This window comes from Seriola dumerili, unplaced genomic scaffold, assembly GCF_002260705.1.
Source record: "Seriola dumerili isolate Sdu_G_001 unplaced genomic scaffold, Sdu_1.0 BDQW01000219.1, whole genome shotgun sequence".
NCBI classification, from domain to species: Eukaryota; Metazoa; Chordata; class Actinopteri; order Carangiformes; family Carangidae; genus Seriola; species Seriola dumerili.
The window spans coordinates 7,355,482-7,367,620 of record NW_019174474.1 but is presented as its reverse complement, the minus strand read 5'-3'; the positions used below and the strand labels follow the sequence as shown (position 1 = coordinate 7,367,620).

General features: G+C 43.2%; 1 protein-coding gene across 1 annotated transcript in view; it reads left to right on the top strand.

Moving 5' to 3' along the window:
- The first annotated feature begins 582 nt into the window (after positions 1-582).
- The window catches only part of b4galnt4 (beta-1,4-N-acetyl-galactosaminyltransferase 4), a 126,316-nt gene continuing 114,759 nt past the window's right edge, over positions 583-12,139 (top strand). Inside the window, exon 1 of the mRNA XM_022754645.1 lies at positions 583-724. Coding sequence (XP_022610366.1) covers positions 583-724 — 142 coding nt within the window. The remainder of the gene's footprint in view (positions 725-12,139) is intronic.

Here is a 12,139-nt window from a genome sequence, read left to right as displayed (position 1 = left end):
TTTGCGTTAAACCCACGGCTGAGGATGATCCTTGAGTAGCCGATAAAATAATCAGCGTCGGGGTGTGCAAAGGCTTGAGCTACAGGGGATTTATGTAGATTATCGCGGACTGCTATTTTGTTCCCCCCGGTCACACTCTTAACTGAACTTAGCGGCTTTTGATCTGCAGCCTTTTCCCTGCTAACCCCAGCCGCCTGAAAAAAAAACTCCAGCAGGAGAAGCCTGTTTATAAGCCACGCTATTCATAGGGAAAGGGAGAAACCGGCTTGCATTCATAAGCAATGACTGCCAGAGAGGTGTTTGGACCCAGATCTGAGGATACGACGAGTTTGGCGCCGCTGTCACCCCGTGGATCCGCGGGAATGAGACGCGCTTCGAGGCTGTAGTTCACACACCCTGTTTACACGCAGGCTGCCTGGCTGGGATGCCGTCGCTGTGACCAGGGTTGAGGGGGGGAGGAGGTAGCCCGTCAGTGTACAGCCGAGGACAGCCAGAAACAAAACACAGCAGCGCCCGAACGACCACCTTCCGGACCCGTTTTGACTATCTACCGGGCGGCTACCGGAGGATGTTTGAGCCAGGATGCTGCGCTTCCCCGTGAAGAAGATCCGGAAGCAGTTCAAGCTCCTGCTGCTGCTGGTACTGCTCACCTCCGCCGTGTGGTTCACCTACCTGCACATCAACCAGGGCAAGACCATCAAACTCCACTTCAACTACGGGAAAGGTAGGCAACCCTGAGAGAAACCTTGTCTATCACACTTTCGACTTTTCTGAAAGGAGTCTTGTCTTCTGCCCTGATGGATAAGAACTAACACTCCCTAGACATTTAAAAGGACATTTAACAGCCTCTTTATGAACACTGTAGTGATACCTCGGGAGATAATACCATAAACTAGTGTAACGTCACTATAAAGTCACCACTGAGTACACTGAGCTCCTGCAGGAATATTATAGGAATATTAAAGTGACATCACAGGCGATAATAATGCCATAAAGCATGATAAGGCCATCATAAACTCACCACAGTAGACATAATAACAGATGCAAGTCCTATAGGAAAAATCATAGGTGTCAGATACTATAACTTATTATGAGGTCAGTATAAACACGACAGACACATAAAGTTCTTATACAAGTATTGTTAGTTGCATAGATTTATGAGAAATGTGTTTCTGAAACAACTGCCCTGCTTACGTTCACCTACTGCTCGTTCTCCCATGGGTAGTATGACAGGAAGGGTAAGATATGCCACAAGAAGACGTAACAGAAAGGCAATGTGTCTCATAAATTAACAATCGTTTCCTTCTCCAGGCTAAGCAAAGAGCACCGCGGTCTTTGGGCCAGGTCGAAAAGCCAGGCCGCCGCCTTCAACATTAATAATCAAAGGGTTGTTCATGAGGGTGGCTTTCAGAGGTCACAGGCATGCCAGTCACACTTGGAAAAATATTAAGGGGTGGGCAGTGCGGGGAGAGGGAGGCAGATCTCCACCTGCTGCTGTGATGCTGCTTCTTTACTAAGACTTGATTGTGTTCATGCACAGTGCACAGCACAAGTGGCTGGAGTATTATACAGAAAGAAAAACAACAAAATACAGATAAAAGGTGTTGAATGCTGAAACGTACAGTCACCTATTATAGCTTTAACATGGGCTGATGGTGTACTCTGTCTCTTGCAGCTGTCCGTGTAAAGTGATACCCAGTGATTATGATGTCCTTGAAGAGTATACGCTGTGCACAGACACGCGCACGGTGCACGGTGCACTGACACACAGGGATCATTTCATTGTCTCTGATCTTAGCCCGTGGGGGTTTTCCCAGCAACAGACTAGATTTAGTTTTCTGATGATGAGAGACATGAGTCACACGGAGCGATGAAGGCTGTCAGTCTGGCTTGTTGCGTTTGGTAACTGCAGCTAAGTGAGTTGGGAGTTTGTGTCAGGATTTAGGGTAAAAAAGAAAAAAAAAAATGCAAACCAACGCAGTATACTTGCAGTGAATTCCACATTTGTGAAGTGCATATACATTGTTCCAAGATTAGTCATTAGACATTACAAGCCTCATATAAGCTGAATTTATTGCAGGGCTATTGTGTTGCATTGCACTACATTGTACTGCGCTCATACTAAAGTTGGTGTAATGAAACAGGTCACTCCTGTATAAACAGATTGACTGAATAATCATTGCACTGTGCATTCTTTAGCCTTTGTGATTTTTGCTGCCTGCAGAGTCGCTTGATTTCATGTTAACTTTCCCCAGAGCACGACGATCCCATTCATTCATCACAGAGCCCGCTGCACGCTGAGTCTTTTTTTTTTTTTTTTTTTGGTATTACTGCGTTCCTCGTTTTAAGGATTCAGCTTGTAGTCTGCCTTTGTGACTCGTCTGCTGCAGCCGTGTGGCGAGGAAGGAAGCTGTTATGCTGCACTGTGCTGGTCTGTGTGTCTAATTGACCGTCTTTCATTTAGCAGGCATCTGAGCAGGTCAACTCACTTAACCTCTTATGAATAACATGTCCCCTCTTGCACCAAGCGTTTCTAAGTGAGATGTAGCCATTACTGAATATGGGGCTCTATGAAGTGTGTAAATATTCATATCAGGCTGGTAGTACTCTCTCCACACAAGAATCTTCATTGATTCTTAGCGCTGAGGTGGAGCAGGTAGAAATAATGTAATTTCATTTTTGGCCTGAGTCCTCCCTTATTTGAATAAGAAATGACAATTTGTTAAATTTCCTTTCGGCTTGTCCCCATTTTGGAGGAAATTAGATTTATCGCAGCCAAATCCTCTCCTTCAGCAAGCGCACGCATCAGACAGACTGCTACTAGTACTTCATCCACTAGAAGAAGTCTTATTGGCATATGACCAGCAGACTTTTGAGAAATATAAACATCTCAGCATAGTGCCCCACTGAGGCTGCGTGTACGTAATGGTGAATAATGATTTGAGAAGCGTGTCGGAGACTGTTGATAGGAGATGATTTTATCAAATCTTTCAGAATTGGTTGCACTCACCTCAGTGTGCTCCTGTGTTGGCTGACTGGGTCAATGTAATGAGGCAGTAGAGGCCTTCTTAATGGCACCCCATGGAGTCCTCCATGGTGAACAAACACAGTTTTGTATATGCTCAATGTTTCTCACCGAAACACAGCATGTGTATCTTAACAGACATGCTGAATGCATTCACTTCCTCATAAAACATTTTCAATATCTTCTGGAATGAAACTTTGTTCACACCAGCTTGTAGCGATCTTCTTCTCCTGTTATCAGGGCATCGCTACCTTTCTGGTGCATTACGTCCACTAGCTGTTACAGGCCTTTTGCAGTTTGCAGTAATGTGTATGTGCATCCTTGTGTGTATCCTGGTAGAGTCACAAAAAAGACACAAAAATATGGGAATCTGGTCACGGATTGGTAATGGAAAGCCATGCTGTGGAGTGCCTGACAAGAATCTGGGTGCAGCATTGAAAGAAAAGCATTCTCGGCAGGTGTTAATCGCCTTGACCCAGCTTCAAATTGGTATGTTTATGTTTTTACCTGGCTAGTGATGTTTTCATCTTGTGTTAAAAGGGTTTTTGCTTCGTCTAAATGAGCTGCGACATCGCTAACCCGTCCTGCTGAAAGACGCAGTAGTCATATGTGGTCATTAATATCAAACTTTGGTTGCTATGCAATGAAATCAATCACACAGAAGTGTCATCAGGTCATTTTGATTCAGAACTGTCATCATTCAGAGCGCTAAGCCGGCCACAGCTGTATTGAAATGGGCCATCATTTTCTGCCTCTAAATTATTCGGTACAGGATGGAGCTGCATGATAGACTGGTGATTCAGTTCACTCACCTTTTTGTGATTTTGTAGAAAGTGGACGGGGAGACGGGAACGAAGGAGATCTAATCTCAGTAAGATGATGTCACATGAAGAGTAGTTTGAGAAGTGAGGAACTTAAAACTTGTCTATTGGGGCTCAAGTGCAGATTTTTAACAAAACTAAAAGTTAAAGTTACTTCCTATCCTATAAGTCATATGTGCTGGAAGAGGAAACTATAGGTCAGGAGGTTTTTCCCCTCACAAGACGTACAAACCTGTCATCTGCGTAGTCTGCATGCCTCTTGTTTATGAATAGGCCAGTCAGAGAAATATAATTACAGCACAATGTGTAATACCAATGGGACTTTTGTGATTGTATGGCTGTTTCTTAGGGCATTCATTATGTCTTCTTAAAAGCGGAGGTAGCTGTTGTACCTATGATGGGGAAAGCCAAAAAGGTATAATTAAATAGTTTTCAGATTGCGCTCTGGCCAGACCGGCCTTATTTAATCAGAATTTCAATGAGGAAGTGTGTTGGCAGGCAGCGCTGCGGTGCATATTAGATGAGTGCCACATTTATGCGGCCACCCAGTTGTACAACAGCCCCCCTGTTTTCCAGCATCAACAGGTCCACTGAGCAGGAGGAGGAGGAGGAGGAGGAGGAGGAGGAGGCCAGCTGCTGCTGCATACAGGCCTCTATTGATTAACTATGATTACACATGTAGAGGTGCACACATATGCATACACACAACCACCCGCACATAAACACACAAATATGTTACCTGTATATTTGTAAAATAGCACACAATACACACACGCGATTCACATCGCCGCCGATCTGAAGGGATAAAGAGGAAGTCGGAGAGAGGAAGTCTCAGGGGCTGCGACAGATTGGCTGCTCAGTTGCCCATGGAGACAACATATGGGAGAGGAGTGTGTGCTGTTGGGATGGTGGGATGTTTCCGAGTTTATTTTATCAAGACCGATGCTTTCACAGGTTTTGAGAAAGCTTGATTGTGTTAAATATCCACTGAAAGACTAAAAATAAAACGGACACAACTTGTGCATGCAGAGTCATTGTGTTTTTAAGAGAAAGGTAAAACTGACTTGCAGAGCCACACACACACACACACACACACACACACACATTCACATTCACATTCAAACACTTGGATATAGTTACACTTCAGTATCCAGTTGGATTTGGCTTGTTGCTGTATCTCGGCAGCAACACCCTCAGGCAGGCTCGCTGTCATGGTAACCATGCCCTCCGATGTCACTTTCCCTAATTTTAGCTCTTGTGGTTCTCACGGTCGGTCAGCTTCACCTCGGCCAGAACCACTCTGGCGGCAGAATTGTAACAGACACCACCTCAGTGTGTGTAAGCGCTTTAAACACATACACAGCATCTTTTCATGTTATCATTTATTCATGCAACAATTTACCTTTACAGATTTGTGAATAATGCAGCTGCTCGGTGCCCAAGTACACTTTGATGAATTTGTTAATGGAAGTGGGAGGGACAGAAGAAAAAGACATAAACAACCTACACGCTTGGTAAGAAGCAAATTTCAGTCACACCTGTATATCTTAGGTGTGTTTCTGACAGAGCTGAATTTTACCGCTTTTATAGGAGCGCCGAGCTCAACGTGGCTGCAGTCTGCAAGTCTGCTTGGGCATGTTAAACTGAGGACACGTGTGAACCCAGCTGGGTGGTACTACTATTAAAGATTGCTTCCATTTAGGAATGATGGGCCCTTATATCACTGTGGACGAGCTCCGTTAATCAGATGGCGATAGAAGTCCTGAAAAGAGTGAATTATGAAATCACAGCTATACTAGAGTGATGATTTATATTCTTTAGGGTCATACTGTTTGGCTGGCTTAACAGTAACATTTCTGATACTGTACAAGCATGCGGTTCCATTTCCAGATGGAAGCGATTGCTGCAGAAATGTGGACGGATGAAAGCTGTATCTTATGATCTGCACGTCTGTCTTCACAATCTTTGATAATTGATTGAATATAACGATACCCATATACAGAAACTGCATTATATGTGAAACAGTCATTTCTTTGACATAGTATTTCATTTAAAGGGCTGTGTCATAAAAGCATACACATGTAGGCAGTATGTCCTTTGTTAGGAGGTGGCTTGGGAGCTGGGATAGGAACTGTCACAGGCTCAACCATGAATCTGCCACACATCTTATCTGACCAAGCCAGTAAATCTCTCTCTCTCTCTCTCTGAGTAATTCCACAGCGAGAATGAACAATGTCCTCGTTACAACTCGCACTGCATCCTCAATGTGCCTCAGATGCTGTAGGACCTGCCGGCAGGAGGTAGAGGCAACTGAAGGATTAAGAGGGGTGTAATAATACCTCACGCCTTTCTTATGTGCATTTACTTCTACATTTCATTGTGCATGTAATGCTCAGCAACACCCTTATCCTCCTGTTGGTAATTTAGTATTTTTTTGTTTACAATAGCCTTAAAATATTTAACACTCAGGATGTGTTACATTCACATGCCCACAGCGCGTCTCACGACTCTTAAGTGTTGCGTCTGAGATTAACAGATGTTGGTATAGGATTGAGATATACGAACGGAGGCTTGGTTGAAAGTTTAGCGAAAGCGTTGGAAAAATACAAGTCCAGAGGGTGTGTTAACCTCAGGGTTAATGAAATTTGTGTTGGCCTGCCTAACAAGCCACCATCAAGGTACCAGCCCTTCCCCATGCAGATGAGAGTTCTGGCCCGGTGCCAAGGCTTTGCCGCAGGAGATTTGTCTGTGTGTGTGTGTGTGTGTGTGTGTGTGAGAGAGAGAGTAAGTGAGCGAAACAGAGAGATTTAGAGGAAAAGAGCTGGAAATGTGTATGTGCGATATAGTTTGTTTGTTTGTTTTTTTTTTTTTGCTAGCGTGTTATTGCATGTGTCTGTGAGTGTGCACCTCCCCGATCTCGCTGCCGTCTGCACTTTAGCCCCAGTGTTTAGCCGAGCAGAAGAGGAAGCAGCTGAATGATGGCACTGTCTGCCCGCTGGCACGCTCGCTGCGAATGGGGAACAAGCATTTGGGAAGGAGGGACGGGGCAGAAGAAGGACACCCTTCTCGCGCAACAGGTGGGACGTGCAGCAGGATGCATCAGGAGAGGATGTGGCTGTGACTCATAATAAACCTAGCCCCATTCACAGTGCACGCTCAGTGTAATCTGTTTGTATATGAAATTGTGGTTCCCACCTGGACGTGTACACGTAATGTGAAGTTCACTGTGGAACAGCCATTCGGGTGTAGCCAGTTTATACAGCAGGGGTACCTAATAATTCAGCAATCACTTTGTTAAACAATGCCATCAAGAATTAATTAAGACCAGTTTCCTCAGTAGAGACTCCTAAAAATCCACACAATTTGGACACTTTACTAGGACACCGCTGGGAGACACAGAGGAGGGGAGTGTGAATCGGGAGAGGGGCGAGTGAGTTGGTGGTGAGTTTTAAGAAATGAGAAACACTCAGAAAAAAGAGAGAGCCAGGTGTCAGGTGGGAGTATCGACTGTAGGCGATCATGATCCTTGTCATGATGGGATTTGTCAGTTTCCCCCGTGCTCTGGCTCGGTTCCGCTCTTTACTCCCCACCTCTGCGGAAGGATTTTCTTTCATAGGGTTTCTACGCAGCGCTGGGCTGTATCAGCTCTGGTGTTGCCTTTCTGTAAGTGATCCAGACCTTGCAGGATTTCAATCAATCCTCAAAGAGTGTGTGTCTGTGCGCTCCCTGCTGCTCAGAATGAGCTTTCTGTAGTGGTGGTTAATGGAAAAGGTCACCTCTCCTCGAGGCTGTGCTGGCTCGCAACAAAGACAGAGAAAGGATCAGAGGCGAGCGGGACAGACAAACCTCAGAGACAGTGGAGGCAGAATTGTTGGAGACAGGGATGTTGGTTGCATTGTAATCAGCTATGTGGAGTTTTCTACAGCTCTGCTGAAAAGTCATAAAAATGGATATGCTTATATAAATTGAGTAAATTGACCATAACTTGCCTGTCCCTGTGTGCATCTCTCTCTGTAGTTTTCACTCGTACTCCCTTTTCACCCCTGTTTTCTTTTGAAATCACTACCATGAGCATTCGAACTGTTCATCACTCACTTATGAATATTTACGTGTTTGTGGAATCAGATCTGGAGGTGGGAGAGGAATTCATCTCCATTTATAAAAGCTTGTTGGCTAAAGTTGAGCAGAGAGAGGAAGAGTATGAGGTTTTCTTAACTTTGACATTTAAGGGCTTTCACTAACACCTCTGGCTGCCATTTAGATAAAACCAAATCCTGCGCTTTATATCTGGCTGTATATCTAAAAGGACAAAAGATAAAACTGAGAATGCGATGGTGGGGATGATAAAGTTCCCCACTGCTCCACAGCGGGCGTGACGGGGCTCCCCTGCTGACAGCACCCAAATGTGAAAACTTTTGTTGGCTGAGCTGAATGGTATATGTTCCCTCCTTGACTTCTTTTCTTTTATAATTGCAGCATTTTTTTTTTTTTTTTGCTCCATCTTATTTTCCATCTGGTTCCATCTCACCTGCCCCCCAAGTTGTTTTTTTACATCTGTTGCTCTCCGTCTTTAACTTATTTTTTTGCGTGAAGCTCAGGAGTGTCGGAGGAGAAAAGAAGAAGAAAGCAAGGACGAGGGCTGCACTTTGTCTTTCTTTTATTTAGTGTCTCAAAGGCCTGCTTTCCAGCTTGATTACCATGTGAACTGCTTTGTGAAGGAGCGTGGCATCGCTCTCTGAGGGCTGTCAAACACTGTCCTCCGTTTTTTTTTGTTTTTTTTTCCTATTGTATCCAGTCATGAGGAAAGATATTGAAGAGAAGAGGAAAGATTCCTGTTTACTCTGGAGCTGTGTTTGTGTTTGTATAACTGTGCATACTTGCTTTGAGCCCCGCCAGTGTGCACTGAATTTTAACACTTCTCCATTAATTTAACTTCTTTATAACTCACTGTGATTAAATACCCTGTTTTAGTATTCACTGTACCATACTCAAATTCTTGTTCATCCCTCTTGAGTCTCAATCACACTGATAAAATGAATAGAAAATCACGGCTGTTGATGTTTTCATCAGTTGAAGTGTTTTTGGTTTTTGCCTCTTTTACTGGCAACATTTTACTTTTAATAGCTTAGTTTTTATTTGTGACAACTGCTGTGGGGAATAGTTGCAGGCAAAAAGAAATGCTATATAGCTGGCTGTCAAGAAAGTTCAGACCGTTTTCAAGTAAACAAAGGGAGTGGGTGGCCCCTAAGAATTCAGCAAAGACACATTTAAGCTTCTAAAACCTCATTTGTATTTTTGGAATATCATCAGCATTTTACAAAGGGCAAAGTTGCTTTAAGTGATTGGCAGCACTTATTCCTAATGATATGCTCCTTGAATATTTTTCAAATCTCAAAGTTTCTTCTGTTGATGTTTTAAACTTCAGACAGTTAAAAGCTTCAAAAATGACTCTTTTTAGATTTTCTCTACCTTGGCTAGACATCATGGAAAGGCCACTTCTCTCACCTTCAGCTTCAGCCTCTACCAATTATACGGTTGGGTTTGGGCCAGTTCGTCAAGTCACCAATGAGAAAATCCCTCTTAAATCTCAGCCTCTATTGGCTTTGTCTCAAGTACAGTATATCAGGCACTATTCTCTATGTACCACGGCTACAGCCAAGGGCACTGCTATAAATTCCTCCCTCCTGAGATCCAGCTTGGTTGGGTATCAAATCTAATTGCCCAAATCTCTTTAAGCTTAATGTTCATCTTTTGCTAACCATCATTTCTCACCGTCACTTACCTCATTGATAGACTGATTTCCTATTCCGCGCTTCCTCGTGTGAAACCCTTCGCAGTGGAAGTTTAGTTTTCTGAGGGCCTGATGGACAGTTGTACTGTTCACTCTGCAGATGTAATAAGGCAGCTGCAACACTCACCACAGCAATGAAAAGCAGCTAATAGTGGCAAAAGGACAAACTAAACTTAAAGGCTATAAAATAAAAGGTTGTAAAAGATCAGCAACAAATAACAGCAGTGTGACAACAGCACCAGAGGCCAATTATCTGAAAATAGTTGTACGTTGTATCAAAGGACAGCAGGATAAGAAACTAAGTGAGTTTTACTCAGCATTGGAGATTTACATCTCTGTCTCCGTCGCTTCATGGCTTCGTTTACATGATGGCACAGAGAGGACATTCTTAAAAGCTCGTCTGACAGAGCGGCCATTGTACGTCTAATGTCGCCGCACTTTCTTCCACCTCCTCCTCAACCCTCTTATTGCATCTCCCATTTCCCTCTGGTTTGGTTGCTCATCTTTGTTTCCTTCTTCCTTCTCAGCCTCCTCTTTCCTCCATAAAATGACACATCTATACCCACCCTCTTTTCTTTTCTTTTTTTTTACATTTGTTTTTACATCTGCAAATGAGATGTGGGACAAATGCAAGCTTTTCATCTGGCTGCATTTGACATGGAGATTCACCTTCCTCAGCAAAGCAAGACGATTCAACTCTATTATCTTTCTGTCAAACATGCTGCTGCTACCCGCCCTGCCGGTGGAAATGAGGTGTTTTTTACATCGCTGGGGAGGATAGGAGGACTGGCAAAGAGCCGATGGTATAATACATTGGTCTAGCACTTTTTCTGACCATCTGATTATGCTCCAGAGGACAGGAAATAGAGAGAAAACAGCCAAGGCCTTGTATTTATTGAGCGCTGGAGGATAGAGCAAGGTTTCTAATGTACTGTATTTAAAGTGGCTTTGACGGGTTAGAAAGATTTGTTTACATATATGTATACACACTTATGTTATTGCATAGATAAAATGTAATCTAGGATTATACTACATTATACGACCTTGCACGTGTTTTTGTTTGTGGGATGTTTGTTGGCACGCTGCTCATACTGACCTGAAGTTCAAGTTTTGTTGTGTTCTGCATAAAAAATAACACTTTCAGCTCTGCATAACAAAAGGCTTGTTCCCTGACTCTGTTCTCTTCAAAAAAAAAAAAAGAAAAAAATACACATAACAAAATTAAGTGCAGGATGCATTACATGCACATTAAAAGGACAGTAAAGTCAACACGATAAAAATTACTGCATAAAAAGCACATTATATGGCTTTAAAAGTACAATAAAAAGAACAACAAACGACTTTGTGCCATAAAGACATTAAATGCTGACATCGCAAAGGTGAGGATAGATGGCATGCTCTTTTATTTGAGAGACACTTTTTTCGTATCAACTCATGCTAGAACGTGGCCTGTGCAATTAGATGTATCACTAAAGTTTCATCATGACACGGTTTTTGGACACGTGAAGAGAATATTAACAAAGGTTCCCACAGTGACAAACATCCTACATCCAAAAGGCAACAGTTTTCATTTTAACAGTAGCGATTGTGACCTGTTAAAGAGCCCAACAAATGTCAACAGTGAAGTGAAAAATATTTCCATAAATCCACCATGCTGTTATGGGGACTTGCTCATCTGTTTAGTCTTCATGGGTTTTCCCTTTTCTAATATCTTTGTGCACTTGGCAGCAAAGCATGACTAACTGCTTTTGTCTCTCTCAGACCACAGTGTGGACTGCAGCATTCCACATCCTCCCCTGCCGCTGCTCTTTTGAAATAAACCCCTTTGCAGCTACGTGGGTCTCAGCTACTGCTATTTCAAAACCTCTCTGCTGTTTCCAATTAGATAGAATCAGGCCTAATCAGCGGGACGACGAAGTGTGCCCATGTAACTCACTTATTTTTCTCGATTTAAAGTGCCAAATTAATTAGCCATTACATCAACTGTTAATTCTGCCTGCCAAGTTAATATGCATTGTTGGAGCAGCTTGTCACAAATGCACAAATGCCCTTATTAGAATAGTCTTTGGTAAAAGATCTGCTGACTGAATGTTGTGGGTACAAACGCAGTCAATATCGGAGACAGCTGCAGTCAAAGTCTCTTTTTAAAACCCAGAGCGGATATTCTTATTGTGTTTTTTAAAAAATTGCAGTTTTGCAGCTCCATAGTCCTTGATAGGTTTTTGTGTGTGTGTGTGAGTGTGTGTGCCTGAGGGTAATGACAGTTTTTGTTAATAACAGTTTTTCCTATCTAGAAGCTTAAAAAGCTGAAGTTAGTGATGGTGTGGTTTGGCGCCTCTGCGAACAGGGTCAGTGCTGTGTAGGGCTGAACGATATGCAAAAAAAAAAAAAAAATTTCTATAGCGATATGAGTCATGATTGGTCATTTTTGCAAACAAGCATGCGCCTCTACGCCTGGAGAATATGACTTGTAGGTTGGGCCATCTCTGTAGCAACACACCG